A 17,256-nucleotide genomic window follows, 5' to 3' on the forward strand; every position below is an offset into this window, starting at 1 on the left:
CTTATTCAAGAAATTGAAAAATAGTTTAGAATAGCAAAATTATGATTTAAGTAATAGTTTAAATTTTGCATGGGTCATTTGTATGTTGATTCTCACTTGCTGGCAGAAGTTGATAGGTTTGAGAAACGTATGCATGTACATCATGTAAAATGAACGGGTATCGGTAAGGGCGAAAGGGATATTATAATGCGATGATGTTACTCTAAGTCATGAAATGGACCCAATTTTAGTTTATGCACAATTTTAGAATTTCAAATTATGTATGAAATTTTTATAAAGTTCTGTACCTTTTTCAATGTTGTTAACAACTTCCCAAGAATTTAGGGTTTAGGGTTTAGAATACCAAAATGACGATTTAAGTAATAGTTCATCAATTTTTAAAATAATGCGATGATGCTTCTTCAACTCATGAAACTGGCCCATTTTTTTCACACGCCGTAACGATCATCACAAGGAGGCACGCCAAATGTTTTAAATTTCTGACATTTTGTGCATTTTCTATGATTTTCCGAAAACACGGAAAAACAGTTGTGTGACATGTCGCAGCGTGTGCTTGGTGTCCGATTTTTTTTTTCAATTTTTGCGTCGGGCATTTAAATGTTCATTCTTATTTGCTCGCAAAAGTTGGGTAGATTTGATGAACGCGTGCATAAACATCACGTGAAACCCACGGGTGTCGGTAAGCGCGGAAGGGGTGTTATAATGCGATGATACTTCTTCGACTCATGAAATGGATCCATTTTTTTCACATGACCTAATGATCATCACAAGGAGGCACGTAATTCTTTTTAGTTTCTGACATTCCGTGCATTTTCTACGATTTTCCATCCGAAAACATGAAAAAACAGTTACCGAACGTGAAGCAATGTGCGTTTGGTGTCCGATTTTGTTCAAATTTTGCATGGGGTATTTGTATGTTCATTCTCACTTGCTGACAAAAGTTGGGTAGATTTGATAAACATATGCATGTACATCATGTGGAACGCACGGGTGTCGGTAAGGGCGGAAGAGTGTTATAATGCGATGATGTTACTCTGAGTCATGAAACGGACCTAATTTTAATTTATGCACAATTTTGGAATTTCAAATTATGCATGAAATTTTTAAAAAATTTAACACATTTTCCAAAGTTGTTATCCTAACAATTTAGGGTTTAGGGTTTAGATTACAAAAATTACAGTTTAAGTAATTGTTCATCAATTTTTAAAATAATAGATCATCTACTTTATAAAAAGTTTATTAACTTTCAAGAAAAGTTCACCTATTTGAGAAATAGTTCACGAATTTAGAAAAAAACTTCATCAGCTTGTGAAAAAATCACCTATTTTGAAGAAAAATTGACGAACTTGAAAAAAATCATCATTTTTAAAAACACATGGCGCGAGGTTTAAAAAGCTAACGCATTTAGAAAGGAAAAGGAAATCAAAAAAATAAAAAGGAAAAAAATGAAGAGAAAAACAAAACAAAACTGAGAATACTGCGTTCCTGGAGTTGTTTATTAGAATAAAATGCAGTTGTAGCACGTGAGGTCTTGTTGCCTAGTTGGTTATTGCAGGTGTGATAATACCTAAAGGTGCATGGTTTGAATCGTTCTTCTCACGTTCTTCTTTTGACTGTTTAAAAAATAGAGAAAACATGAACATGCCTGTCCAGCAGAGTTTTTTTTTACGGTTTAAAAAATAAAGAAAACTGCCTTTTATTATGAAGAGGTATCGATTAATCTGGACCGTCCTTGTGTTTAGGGGTGTAACGAAGCAGAAGTGAAGATTTTTTTTTTCAAAGATTGACTGTATTCATTCTCAAAACAGTATATAACTATATATTGAACAATTATTTAACTTTGTCTGACTTTGCTGATAATATTATAGTTAGTTGGTTTTTATTCATTTGTCTGACTTTGTAATTAACCCCTGCTGTTGAGCCAATCCTGTTGTTTCTTAATTCAGTTGTTTCCAGACATGTCTATATATAGCAAGTTTCTTTCCTTCCGTATCCTTTGCCACATTAATTTCGTATCTTGGGGCTTGGCTTGACTATCGAACTCTAGATGGCAAGCAGTAGTTCTGCGGAAGAAGGTGAGCGCCAGAACTCCGCGGACAAGGACAAGCTGATCACCGTTCTAAGCATCGATGGTGGCGGCGTCAGGGGGATCATTCCGGCCACCATCCTCGGCTTCCTTGGAGAGGAATTCAAGGTACGATATATGTGTAAACAAGCTCATCTACTATGTCATCAAGCATGTTTGTCTACTGTTTCCAGAAGAACACTAGCAGTTACTACTTTGTTATCTGAACTCCTGGACCATATGTCTCCATGCAGAAACTAGATGGGCCAGAAGCTAGGATCGCGGACTACTTTGACGTCATCGCCGGCACGAGCACCGGTGGCCTCTTGACGGTGATGCTCACGGCGCCGGACAAGAACGGGCGGCCGCTGTTCGACGCCAAGGAGCTGGCGCAGTTCTACATGGATGAGTCGCCCAAGATCTTCCCACAGAAGTAACTGAACATGCATGGATGTCCATATCATGTTATAAGACTAGCGTACTTTGATGCTACTTTATTTAATTAAATGGTTGTGTGCATCCATCACTTGATGCACATGCCGGGGTTAATCCTTCTTTCCGAAAAATCATAAGACTAGCTTTCTTTGTTGTTCAGCAGTACTAACTTCGTATTACAACATCATTTCGTTTCACCCTATCAAATTAAGCGTAAGTCGAACTCGCCAAGTTGCAGGAACTCGTTCTTCGGCAAGATCGCCACAGCTTTGAAGATGGTGCGCGGGCCCAAGTACAACGGCAAGTACCTCCATGCGCTGCTTCGTCGGCACCTCGGCGAGACCAAGCTGGACAGGACACTAACCAATGTGGTCATCCCGACCTTCGATATCGCATATCTGCAGCCCTCAATTTTTTCGAGCTTTCAGGTAGTCTATACTCGCATATCAGTAGTATGCAAAAAATGTGCCACTAAATTTAAAATGTTCAGAAAATGTGTGCACTCCAGTCTGTCGAGACTCGAGAGTATAGCCTGTTGAATTTCAGACTGTTGTTCTCACATTAGATCGTTTCAAGATTCTCTGTCTTTTAGCTTCAAGTTATATGGAAAACCAAAGACCAACTGCTTCGCTTTCTATGATCTCGACATGTTAATTTTATCAGGAAAGAAGTTAGTGACTTCTTTTTTCTCTTGAAAAAATATCTTGTGGTTCCTAATAAATTCCATGCATGCATGCATGAATCTGTAACAATGTTCAGCTGAAGCACTCGCCTGCGAAAAACGCGCTCCTGTCAGACATCGCGATCAGCACCTCGGCCGCGCCGACGTTCTTCCCGGCGCACTACTTCGAGACCAAGGACGACAAAGGGGAGCCGAGGGCCTTCAACCTCATCGACGGCGGCCTCGCCGCCAACAACCCCGTAAGCTAGCTATCGCCTCACCGTCGGCCAGGCGCCGGCCACGACACACAACACACACACCCTAAATCTCACGTACCGCATGCACGCATGCATGCAGACGCTATGCGCGATGAGCCAAGTGTCGCAGGACATCATCGTGGGGGATGGCGAGTTCTTCGTGCAGAACCCGGTGGACTACGGCAAGTTCATGATCGTCTCCATCGGCTGCGGGCTGAACCCGAAGGAGAGCTACAGCGCTAAGGACACCGCCAAGTGGGGGATCCTGAACTGGATCGTCAAGGACGGCACCACCCCAATCGTCGACATGTTCAACGCCGCCAGCGCCGACATGGTGGACATCCACCTCTCGGTCCTCTTCGGCGCCCTGCGCTCCTCCCACCGCTACCTGCGCATCCAGTACGACCAGCTGAGCGGGAGCGCGGGCTCCATCGACGACTGCTCCAAGGAGAACATGGACAGGCTGGTGCAGATCGGGGGCGAGCTCCTCAGGAAGAACGTGTCCCGGGTGGACCTGGAGACCGGCCGGAACGTGGAGATGCCCGGCCAGGGCACCAACGCGGAGCAGCTCGCCAAGTTCGCAAAGCACCTGTCCGACGAGCGGCGCAGGCGCCAAAAGGTGCTTCAGATTAACCAGCAGCTGGCCGGCTCGTGAATCTTGTTCGTTTGGTGGATTTTTTTCTTTCATTATTATTAGTATTATTATTATACATTGATGAAATATTGTACAGTTATGTAATAAAATTGTGCCACAGTTGCAGAATAAATTGAGGCTTTGAGAGTGTTCCTGTTTTGCTGGAGAAGTTTTTTTTGAGCTGCACTGGAGAAGTGTTGATCACATTATTTGCCTTGTTGAGAGTGGATTTTAACTTCCACGTGCCTAGGCACCCTCTATAAACGATAAAATCAGAATAAGAAAAAATAAAAAAATCTGAAACTTTGTAACATTAAAGATGATCAAACTTTCCTGGTGCTTGCAAACTTTTATGCCAATTTTCTTTTTCAAGGAGCTATACACAGGAAAAACATTTCAATTCTTCAAGTTTTGAACACTTTTAACACTGAAATCTGAGACTTGTTTGTACACCTTTCTGTATATAATATTTTGACATGAGAACTTGTAAGAACTTATAAAGTTTGACTATCTTTAATGTTACAAAGTGTCAGATTTTTTTATTTTTTTATTTTTTTACTGTCTATAGAGGGTGTCTAGTCACCTGGGAGCTACACCTTTCCCTTGCCTTGTTTCCCTGGTTAATTATCTTTTTTAGTCCAAAAAAAATACTCCTTCAAGTATGTCTAACAAATTTGATTGGACAAAGCTAACGAACTCATAGTCGTGTGCTTTGCCAACAAGAAACCTCGGTGCAACGACCCAGACAAGCATGATTTGAGCCGGATTGGCTTAACTTGTAGGCCGAGGAGACTGCCCAATCACATGACCAGCATGAGATAATGTTTGAGCCGTGTGTTGGTTTAACTTGCAGGCAGAGAATCCCGCAAAAAAAAAAAAAAAAAGAAAAGAAAACCTTGTAGGCAGAGAACACCAGCTATCATAATCCAAATTGTATTTCATATTTCAGCCGTGTCTCTGCAGAGGTATACGTGCATTCATAAACAAATGATGCAAGTAAATTTTTAGGGGAACAAATGACGTCGGTTAGTTGTTGCCCAGTTGAAGCTTTGCATTTGTATATCTGGACAGAGCGCGTCATGAAATCCCCCGAAAAAAAAAAAAAACGCGTCATGAAGTGCTCTTAATGTTATGTTTATTAACCCGTGGAATCTCATTGTCACTCGAGGTGACCATAATCCTCCTCACGACTAACTATAATGCATGCGTTCACGTCATTCATATTGGTTGCTCCCATTTTTAAAGGTTATTCTGTATGCATCAACATCTCCCTTCCCCTCCCCTTTCCGGATCAGCAGATCCCTCCCGGTCCCCTCCGCCTCCCCTCCTGCCGCCGCCAGATCCCGGCTAGGCAAAGCCCGTGCAGGGGTGTGATGGCGGCGGCGGGGCGTTCCTCCTTCGCGGCTTGGAGGCGTGGCTGTGACGATGGATCTTGAGCGGGTGCCTCGGGACAACGTGTGTGTAGCCATGGCGTCGGTCACGCAGCGATATGACCTCCTCTACCTTTGGTTGTCTTCATCGTCGGTCCAAAGGGATCTGGTCGGTGGGTGTTGTCTCGCGGTGGCTTCCCGGCGATGGATCAAGTGGAGGAGGAGATGGTGGCCCAACTGCTGAAGTGGGTGAGGATACCACCATCGGCGGCGGCGCCCGGGGGTGTCATTTTCCTCGTTGGAGGCGATGGTGGGGGCGTCCCTCACTCCATTGTTTTTGAGGGAAACCTCAGATCTGGAGGAAGCTTCCGTTGACGGCGCCACCCGTGGGAGTCGTAGCCCTCGTTGAAGGGCTTGCTGAATCAGATGATGGCGACGTCTTCGTCGTCTCCCCCGTGCGGGCATCGTCTTTGGAGACATTCATCGGCCGGACGAACATGTGGACGGTTTGGTGGTTGGGCGTCGGTAGGTGGTGGAGCGATGCTTCATCCTACACATCATGGCGGCGGATCTCGGCGGCGTGGCGCAGTGGAGGCTCGGGGTCCGACGGGTGGCGATGGACTCGTGCAGGAGGATGACGTTGTCTGCTGTCGTGGTGGCGTCGATGGCAATGAGGCATGGCATGGTCGATGCGTCAATATCTAATCTGAGGATGGATCGATGGATGAAGGAGGTAACAACCCTTGCAGCATGCGCATGCAGTGCCCGCTAAAAGTGCGTCGAACCGGTGTGTAACCCCGTACATGTATTGTGGCTTGGATGAGGCATCTCACATTAGATGTTAGGTGTTGAGGTGATATTTATTTGGTATTAGACTCGGACAGTCGACACCCATTCATCATGAGGATAGGAGTAGCGACCGGTGTTGTCAAGATGGTAACTTCGGGCTTACTGGTGTATTATCTTGTAAGGACTTTATGAATAATTAATAAAATGACTGCATGAATCGTCCAGATGCAAAGGCACCCTCCTTTCAAAAAAACGACGTTCATATTGACTGGTCAGCGCTGGTACTGCGATCCATTGAGGAAAGCTACTACTTATATAGGTGTTTTATGTGGATTGCTTTGAAGCGGTACACACGATATTGTGATGAAGAACATCCTTTTTTTTGCAAAGATACGAAGACACAATGAACAACAAATGAACAAAATTGCTTCACGAGTCCCAAAACATGTTCTAAGAACATATGATGCAAAATAGGGCTAACGCCAAAAAAGACGTTTTAGGGCATTTAGACCAAAAACACAGCTCCAGCATATGCCATCTCCCTATATGGTGATGCAAGTTTTTTGGGGCGGCCTCATATTTTTCTCCCAGGTGTCGTAAATATACAACAGCCACAAACCCATACTTATGTGTAGCCCGTCGTCGTGATGACCGACTCCGGCCAGCACCGCCACCGTTGCACCCCCTCCGTCACCGCCCTCGTCGTGTCAGATCCATCCTTAGCATCGACCAAATTGGTTGCCACCCCACTCCGGCGTGTTAAAAATGAAATCCTCGGAAGATTTGGCACATACTTCGAGACATATTTGAATGTTCGGCATTGTCGGAATTGGGCCTCAAGGGACCCAAGAAGGTTCGAATTCCGGGGTGCGCTCGCTCTCTTTCCCTACTCTATCTTGCAACCCTATGGCTATGGTCCAACGTGCTTAATCTAAGGAGGAAGAACAATGGCACGGTGGTTTACCCAGGTTCGGGCCACCGTGAGGTGTAAAACTCTACTCCTTCTTGGTTGGATTGCTCAAGAACGAGAGAAAAAACAGTCGGGTGTTCTCGTTAGCTCTGGGTCCTCTCTCCTCTACAGCGGCAACTTGCTCTCTCTCTCTTATTCAGTCCTGGTCATCTTCCCCCTAAAACACGTGGCGGGAAGGGTTGCCACAATGGCCAGTTTGAAGAGGGACACGACTGTAGCCTATACTGACAAAGGCGGACTTCGCATGCAAAAGCCTCCTTCCGTGACACACCGATGGGTTCGGTGATGACCTCCATCTTGGCGAGCCCCCGACCTTGGTCCTCTTTCACCGAATAGGAAACCTTTCAGGGTTTCTTTGGGGACCGACGAGTTGGCCCCGCTTCCTTATGTTGGAAGTATGCCCTAGAGGCAATAATAAAATAGTTATTATTATATTTCCTATTTCAAGATAGTCGTTTATTATCCGTGCTATAATTGTATTGAATGGAAACATAAATACATGTGTGGATACATCGACAACATACTGTCCCTAGTAAGCCTCTAGTTGCGTGGCTCGTTGATCAAAAATGGTTAAGGTTTCCTAGCCATAGACAAGTGTTGTCACTTGATAATGGGATCACATCATTAGGAGAATGATGTGATGGGCAAGACCCAAACTATAAATGTAGCATGTGATCGTGTTATTTTATTGCTATTGTTTTCTGCATGTCAAGTATACATTCCTGTGACCATGAGATCATGTAACTCACTGACACCGGAGGAATGCCTTATGTGTATCAAACTTCGCAACGTTAATGGGTGACTATAAAGGTACTCTACAGGTATCTCCGAAGGTGTCCGTTGAGTTGGCAAGGATCAAGACTGGGATTTTTCACTCCATGTGACGGAGATGTATCTCGGAGCACACTCGGTAATACAACATCACAAACAAGCCTTGCAAGCAATGTGACTAAAGAGTTAGCCACGGGATCTTGTTGTTGGAAATATACCCTAGAGGCAATGATAAAATAGTTATTATTATATTTCCTGTTTCAAGATAATCGTTTATTATCAATGCTATAATTGTATTGAATGAAAGCATAGATACATGTGTGGATATATAGACAAAACAATGTTCCTAGTAAGCCTCTATTTGGCTAGCCAGTTGATCAAGGATGGTTAAGGTTTTCTGACCATATGCAAGTGTTGTCACTTGATAACTGGAACACATCATTAGGAGAATGATGTGATGGACAAGACCCAAATTATAAACGTAGCATATGGTCGTGTCATTTTATTGCTATTGTTTTCTGCGTATCAAGTATTCATTCCTATGACCATGAGATCATGTAACTCACTGACACCGGAGGAATACCTTGTGTGTATCAAATGTCACAACATTACTGGGTGACTATAAAGGTGCTCTACAGGTATCTCTGAAGGTGTCCGTTGAGTTAGCATGGATCAAGACTGGGATTTGTCACTCCGTGTGATAGAGAGGTATCTCAGGGCCCACTTGGTAATATAACATTACATATAAGCTTTGCAAGAAATGTGACTCAAGTGTAAGTCACGGGATCTTGTATTACGGAACGAGTAAAGAAACTTGCCGGTAACGATATTGAAATAGGTATAGAGATACTGACGATCAAATCTCGGGCAAGTAACATACCGAAGGACAAAGGGAATGTTATACGGGATTATATGAATCCTTGGCACATAGGTTCAACCAATAAGATCTTCGTAGAATATATAGGATCCAATATGGACATCCAGGTCCTGCTATTGGATATTGAACGAGGAGTGTCTCTTGTCATGTCTGCATAGTTCTCGAACCCGCAGGGTCTGCACAGTTAAGGTTCGGTGACGTTTTCGTATAGTTGAGTTATATGTGTTAGTGAACAAAGGTTGTTCGGAGTCCCAGATGAGATCACGAATGTCACAAGGGTTTCCGGAATGGTCCGGAAACGAAGATTGATATACAAGATGCTTTCATTTGGCACCGGAAAGATTTCGGGCATTACCGGGAGTGTACCGGGAGTGACGAATTGGTTCCGGGTATTCACCGGGAGGGCCCCACCCACCCAGGAGTGAGCCCAATAGCCCTACGGTGGCGCACCAATCCTTAGTGGGCTGGTGAGGCCAGCCCAAGTAGGCTATGGCGCCATAAGGGAAAAAACCAAAAAAAAGAAAAGAAAAAAAGAGAGGGAGGTGGGAAGGAAGAGGAGGACTCCTCCTTCCCAAACCGAATTGGGGTGGGAGTCTACCTCCTCCTTTCGGCCAGCGCCCTTGGGTCTCTCTTGAGCCCCAAGGTGAGCCCCTCCCCTCCTCCTATATATATTGGTGGTTTTAGGGCTTTTGAGACACAACTTTGCCACGTGCAACTCAAACCTATACCTCGTAGTTCTTCCTGTAGATCGGATTTCTACGGGGCTCGGGCGGAGTCCTGCGGGAATAGATCATCACCATCACCGGCGCACCCTCACGCTAGCGGAGAACTCATCTACTTCCCCGTCTCTCTTGCTGGATCAAGAAGGCGGAGATCTTCATCGAGTTGTATGTGTGCTGAACGTGGATGTGCCGTCCGTTCGGTGCTAGATCGGGACGGATCGTGGGACGACGGTGATTTGAATCCCGAAGCTGTACCACTACATCAACCGCATTTCTTAACGCTTCCCGCTTAGCAATCTACAAGGGTATGTGGATCCGATCTCCCTCTCGTAGATGAACATCACCATGATAGGTCTTCGTGTGCGTAGGATTTTTTTTGTTTCCCATGCAACGTTCCCCAACAGTGGCATCATGAGCTAGGTTCATGTGTAGATGTAATCTTGAGTAGAACACAAAAGTTTTTGTGGGCGTTGATGTTCGATTTGCTGCTCTCCTTAGTCTTTTCTCGATTCGGCGGTATTGTTGGATTGAAGCGGCCCGGACCGACATTACTCGTACGCTTACGAGAGATTGGTTTCATCGACCAACATGCAACTTGTTGCATAAAGATGACCGGCGGGTGTCGGTTTCTTCAACTTTGGTTTAATTGGATTTGACCGAGACGGTCCTTGGATAGAGGTTAAATAGCAATTTGCACATCTCCTTTGTGGTTTTTGCATAAGTAAGTTGCGATCATACTAGATACCCATAGCAGCCACGTAAAACATGCAACAAAAAATTAGAGGACGTCTAACTTGTTTTTGCAGGGTATGCTTTTGATGTGATATATTGGATGTATGAGATGATCATGTTGTAATAGTTAATATCGACTTGCACGTCGATGCTATGGCAACCGGTAGGAGCCATAGGGTTGTATTTAAACTAACGTTTGTGTTTGTAGATGCGTTTACTATATTGCTAGGTCGTAGCTTTAGTAGTAATAACATAGATAGCACGACAACCTCGATGGCGGTACAATAATGGAGATCATGGTGTGGCGCCGGTGACAAGAAGATCATGCCGATGCTTTGGTGATGGAGATCAAGAAGCACAAGATCATGGCCATATCATGTCACTTATGAATTGCATGTGATGTTTATCCTTTTACGCACCTTATCCTTCTTAGAACGACGGTAGCATTATAAGGTGATCCCTCACTGAAATTTCAATATAAAATTGTGTTCTCCCCGACTGTGCACCGTTGCGACAGTTCGTCGTTTCCAGACACCACGGGATGATCGGGTGTGATAGACTCAACGTTCACGTACAACGGGTGCAAAACAGTTGCACACGTGGAACACTCGGGTTAAACTTGACGAGCCTAGCATGTGCAGACATGGCCTTGGAACACAAGAGACCAAAAGGTCGAGCATGAATCATATAGTTGATATGATTAGCATAGAGATGTTTACCACTGAAACTATACTCAACTCATGTGATGATCGGACTTGAGTTAGTGAATTTGGATCATGCAACACCCAAGTAACTATAGGGATGTCTATTTGAGTGGGAGTTTATTAGTAATTTGATTAGTTAAACTCTAATTGTATTGAACATAGTCTAAGTCCACTTTGTAATATTTTATGTTGTAGATCAATGGCTCACGCAGTAGCAACCCTGAATTTCAATACCTTCCGAGAGAAAGCTAAGTTGAAAGATGATGGAAGCAACTTTGTAGACTGGGCACGTAATCTTAGGCTCATCCTACAAGTTGGGAAAAATAATTATGTCCTTGATGCTGCACTAGGAGATGAACCACCCGCTACGTCTAACCAAGATGTTTTGAACGCTTGGCAATCGCGTAAGGAGGACTACTCAGTAGTTCAATGTGCAGTATTGTATGGCTTAGAACTGGGACTTCAATGACGTTTTGAGTGCCATGGAGCATATGAGATGTTGCAGGAGTTCAAGTTTATATTTCAGAAGAACGCCCGGATCGAGAGGTATGAGACCTTCGATAAATTCTATGCTTCCAAGATGGAGGAGAATTCGTGTGTCAGTGAACATGTGCTCAAAATGTCTGGGTACTCAAACCATCTAGCTGAGCTGGGGATTGAACTCCCGCAAGAGGCTATCACTGACAAAATTCTTCAATCACTGCCACCTAGCTATAAGAGCTTTGTGTTGAACTATAACATCCAAGGGATGAACAAGTCACCCGGCGAGTTATTCGCGATGCTTAAAGTCGCAGAGTGAGAACTCCGGAAAGAGCATCAAGTGTTGATGGTCAATAAGACCACTGGTTTCAAGAGAAATGGCAAAGGCAAGAAGGGTAACTCCAAGAAGAGCGGCAAAATTGTTGCCAATCTGATGAAGAAACCCAAGGCTGGACCTAAGCCAGAAACAGAGTGTTATTATTGCAAGGGGATGGGTCACTGGAAGCGCAACTGCCCCAAGTATTTGGCTGATAAGAAGGCGACCAAAGAAAAATCAGGTATATGTGATATACATGTTATTGATGTGTACTTAACCAACTCTCGTAGTAGTGCCTGGGTATTTGATATCGGTTCTGTTGCTCATATTTGCAAGTAGAAGCAGGAACTGCGGAATAAACAAAGGCTCGCGAAGGATGAAATGACAATGCGCGTGGGAAATGGTTCCAAGGTTTATGCAATCATCGTCGGCACAGTCTCACTTCAGTTACCATCAGGATTAGTTATGAACTTAAATAATTGTTATTTAGTGCCTGCGTTAAGCATGAACATTATATGTGGATCTTGTTTATTGCAAGACGGTTACTCATTTAAGTCAGAGAATAATGGTTGTTCTATTTTTGTGAGTAATATATTTTATGGTCATGCACCCAATGTGAGAGGTTTGTTCATATTGAATATTGATTGTGATGACACACATATACATAACATTGAGACCAAAAGATGTAGAGTTAACAATGATAGCGCCCCGTTTTTGTGGCACTGCTGCTTAGGTCATATTGGAGTAAAGCGCATGAAGAAACTCCATACCGATGGGCTTTTGGAGTCACTTGATTTTGAATCACTTGACACATGCGAACCATGCCTCATGGGCAATATGACTAAGAATCCGTTCTCCGGAACAATGGAGCGTGCAAGTGACTTGTTGGAGATCATACATACTGATGTGTGCGGTCCAATGAGTGTGGAGGCGCGCGACGGATATCGTTATTTCCTCACCTTCACTACTGATTTGAGTAGGTATGGATATATCTACTTGATGAAGCACAAGTGTAACATCCCAAAATTTTGAATTTTGGAATGTTAATATAATTATTAGATTTGCTTGTTTGTTTGTTTGCTGAGTGATTGAGACTTGCGTGAAAATTGAAACTTTTCGAAACTTTTGAATGAGAGGGAATAAAATGACTTTCCCCTTCTCCGGTGAATTCAAATTAAAGCTTTTAAAAGCAAAGAGAGAAGAAGACATGACTTCTTCAACTATAAAGGATTTGAACGAAGATATTTACATTTGAATTCCCTTGCATTTTTATTTGTTTTCTTCGTGCAAGAAATGCCGGGAAATTCTTTCGTCTTTTGTTTTGCATTTCCATTTTTTCCTCGCACGAGAAAAGCCCGGAGAAAATACCCTCTTGCACGCAAGAGAGAGAGCGGAGGAAAATGACACTCCAAAGCGCGGGCAATTTTTGAAATGTTGGAGCCAAGAAAACCCAAAGTCTTTTGCAAAAATAATTGCAAAAAGAAATAAAGCAAATTGGGAATTTCTGAAAAAACATTTTTTAAAAAGTTTTAATTTTGGCTTTAAAAAAATGTTATTCGGGTAGAGATTCTTTTTCTGATTTTTTTGGTATATAATACCATATATAAATATTTTGATTTACTTTCCTTTTTTTTGTTTTTATTTTCTGTCTCGGAAAAATTAGAAAAAGGAAAGTCTTTTTTTTTGCCGCCGCCCCCGAGCGCCATTTAGAGGCTGGGCCGAATCCCCACTACCCGGGATTTAATCCCCTACGGGCAGGGCGACCGCCCCTTCTTTCCTTCCTCCCTCTCACTGCCCAAGGGCCCCACCTGGCCGAGCTTACCCTCCACGTGGGTCACCTTCCTTCTCCTACCTCCCCCCCTTCCTTTTTTCTGCACCCGAGACCGAGCCTCTCCCCACCTCGCGATTCCCTCCCCGAGTTCTTCTCCCTCTCCTTCCTTAGCTCGCCTCCCTCCTAGCCTATGTAAAGCCCACCCCCGAGCCAACCCCCGCCGCCGCCCCTAGCCTCCCCGCCATCGCTCGTCGGAGCCCGAGTTGCTGCCCAGCTACTGCCACCCCCGTCTACCCCTGGGAGCGCCCCTCCCCGAGACCTCTCACCCCGTCCCCGAGCCTCACCCCGAGGAGGAGTACCCTCACCGCCACCCCACCCCGTCCCCTCGTCGCCCGCCCGCCGGAGCAGCAGCAGCACCGGCAAGGCTGCTGCCACCCTTCGGCCACCCTCCAGGAGCCGCCCCCGAGCCCTCTCACACCGCCGCCACCTCCCCCGAGGAGGAGGACTTCCCCCCGCCGCCGCCCCATCCCCTCCACGCCCCGTAGCTCCCCTCCCTCGCCGGAGTACTGCCCAGTCAAGGTAGCCCCCTCTCCCTCTGTTATTTCATGTTGTTCCTTTTTAACCCTTAGATCTTGATTCTATGGCTATAGATTAGATCTTTTGTACCTCTTCGGTTTATCTTAGAAAACCAGTGGGTTTTTTGTCACTTATGATTAACCAACGAACTTTACTTAGCCTCGGCCGTTTGCCCATAGCGCAGCAACAAACACCCCTCCCAGCCAACAGTAGCTTGCCATGTGTACCCCATTAGTTAGCTAGGTTAGTTTTATTTTTTCTGTCTATATTACAAAAACAGAAACTTTCTGTTTTGTTTTGGCCACAACTTTTGATCCCGAAGTCCAATGACATTGATTCTTTTTCCAGTAGCTCACAAATTTCCTGTAGTTTTTAAAAACATATAAGTTGTCTATGTTTGAAATTTTCAAATATAAGTTAGATCAGATTTAGTTTAAACCTTGTTCTCCCTATTCCAGGAGTTTAAAAATAGATTTTAATTTGATTCCTTCTGGTACTAATCACTAGTGATCTTATTTATCAGTGGTAAAAATTTAAGATTTGTTTGAGTATTTTAGGTCACTGTTTCTTGTGAAACAATTTCTGTTTCACCTCTTTTAGGATTTCGGCTAATTCCTTTTCTATTTTTGTTTTAAAATATTTTATTTATTATTTCAAAAAAATTATTGTTTTTTTTTCTGTTAGATAAAACATTAGTTTTGCAACAAGTTTTTATTTTAGTTTTATTTGTTTTCATGAAATCAATGCTAGTTCCGTAGTAACGTGCAATTGCTTTCACCATTGTTTCAAATTCCGTTTGGGAATACTTTCAAAAGGTTTTGTGGAAAACACTTATTTTTATCTTAGTTAAACTTATATCTTAGTTCCTTGTCATTATTTTCTGTTAGACCAAACTATTTAGTGTTTGACGTAGTAGAGGACTCTCTAGTCTTGTTTGAAGTTTCTTTCGGTTTCCTGTTCGCTCTCTCTTTTGTTTTGATTGTTAGAATTATTGCTAGTATGAGTGCTTATGAGAATGATATGTTTGTTATATAGATTTCATCGGAGAGTGACGAGTAGTCTATCAAGTTATTTTCTCGAGGAATTCTTCTTCGTCAACATCACAGGCAAGTCACTTTGATCATACTATCACCCATGTTTTATGCATTGTAGTTCTACCATCCTATGCCCAATTTCATGCTGCCTAGGTACTTGGAAACTTTAGTATAGTAGTAGTATAATGTGGTAGGAACACAACAACCCCGATACTTGGCCCCGGGACGACAATTTCTTAATGCTATGCTTGAGTAGACGGGTTATCGGTTGAGTGTATATCACGAGTGATGTGAGGTTGATATAATAATCAAGACCGGACTAAGACAAGATTTTCAAGACCTCGGACGCAATGCAACTCTGGGTGAAGGACGGTTGATCGGCTCCCTGGAGAACCCAGTGGATGCCCGGGATGCTGGAGAGGCCATGACATCCTGCGGAAAGCTTCACCCAGGCTCAAAGAGACGAACGGATATTTTCAAGACCCAAGGCTTACCTGCACAACCACAAGTCATTATGGGCTCTGGCTTTGTTGGACAACGCGGCGACTCTGGACAGGCGGTGCTAGCAGATGTAGACGAACGGTAGGAATGGATGGGCACCGACAGGGATTCAAAGGGACCCGTTGAAAGACCATGTTTTGATCATCCGGTCTTCAAACACCCTGAAGTGCGAGGACATACACGGAGGCGATCAAATCTTGTGGGGAACGTGTGCAAAACTCTGCAGAGTACTCAAACCTAATCGATTAGCCGTGTCCACAGTCATGGACGACTTGAGCCAAAGGAACTGGAGTTATCTGGATTTCTCAACACCTTTATAAATATATTTGATGAGGGTAACTATTGACAACTCGGGTACGAGAACTGGTTGGCGGAACCATCTCGTTAACAACCAACAATATAGTAACATTTTTTTTAGCCCTCTCTTGTTGTAGGAGCAAACTTGCTTTACGCAAAAAAAAACTTATAGCACCACCTGCCATATATGCATATAGTATAGATGGTTACTTTTCACCCCTCTCTTATGTGACTCGCCGGCATATTCAATATGGTGACCTACACGGCTGCAACGTCTTATGTTGCAGATATTTTTATTCGACGAGTAAGAGTACGATTCAGGGTTACAGTCTACACTCAACTTGTCGTTGGTGTTTATTAGGACTCCACTCCCTTGACCGCTTCCGCTGAGATATTTAAGGTATATATCAGTTTTTACGCTATTTTACATGTGATTGCACTTTGATATATACATTGATGTACTGTGTGTGCCAGCATACTGATCCAGGGATGGCACAGAAACACAGAGGCTTGACTCGTCTTGAGTCGGGTCGCTACAGAAATGGTATCAGAGCACATGTTGACTGTAGGACGTGACCCTAGAAATTGGAAATCTCTCTCAAAAAACTTTATTTTCAAGAACACCTTTTACTTCTCATCTCTTCTGACTTCATCAAATGTTCTCCCTCACCTCCAATAGTTTGACAATACCCTTACCCCTTTGACCTCATGAAGAATCAATGGAGTTCTACTTAAAAGTAAAGAGGATTTCATCATGCATTTGAAGAATTGAAGCTGCACCAATTGAAGACTCTCAAGACCCGAAGAACTCGAAGACCCCGAAACGTTCCAACGTTTATTAGAAGTCCAAACCCCAATTATATACCCACGTTAGTTACGATGATTTGTGAGCCGTCATTGGTGTGTGTTTTCCGACGGCCACAAATAAAACCTATTCTCAAAAATATTGTTTGTATCTCCCTCTCTTACCCGTCTCATCCCCAAAACCTCAACCCTACCAGATGGAGTATGAAGCTGGACTTGTAGTCTCTGGACCAATGACCCAGCCGGAGGCTGATATATGGATTCAAAACATGGAGAACCACTTCGGGAGCAACTTGATCTCAAGGAAGTATGAAGTGGAACACGCTCTTCAGTACTTTACACAAAGTGCTGCAATCTGGTGGAAAATGCATCATGCCATACAAGGATTTAGTGGAGCAGAAACCTGGGACGAATTCAAGAAGACTTTGTTAAGATCTCGTGTTATTCAGAAGTGCTATGATAACCCGAAGAAGAAGACTTGTGCATGCAA

The 17,256-nt window shown here is 43.8% G+C and overlaps 1 protein-coding gene across 1 annotated transcript; it reads left to right on the plus strand.

The window, feature by feature from the left end:
• The first annotated feature begins 2,047 nt into the window (after positions 1 to 2,047).
• Positions 2,048 to 4,073, plus strand: LOC123425611 (patatin-like protein 2). Its single transcript, XM_045109305.1, has 5 exons — positions 2,048 to 2,194; positions 2,320 to 2,498; positions 2,739 to 2,928; positions 3,260 to 3,421; positions 3,519 to 4,073. The coding sequence occupies exons 1-5, from the start codon at positions 2,048 to 2,050 to the stop codon at positions 4,071 to 4,073; spliced, it is 1,233 nt and encodes a 410-aa protein (XP_044965240.1).
• Positions 4,074 to 17,256: the final 13,183 nt, after the last annotated feature.

Source organism: Hordeum vulgare, chromosome 2H (assembly GCF_904849725.1).
Source record: "Hordeum vulgare subsp. vulgare chromosome 2H, MorexV3_pseudomolecules_assembly, whole genome shotgun sequence".
Taxonomy (NCBI): Eukaryota; Viridiplantae; Streptophyta; class Magnoliopsida; order Poales; family Poaceae; genus Hordeum; species Hordeum vulgare.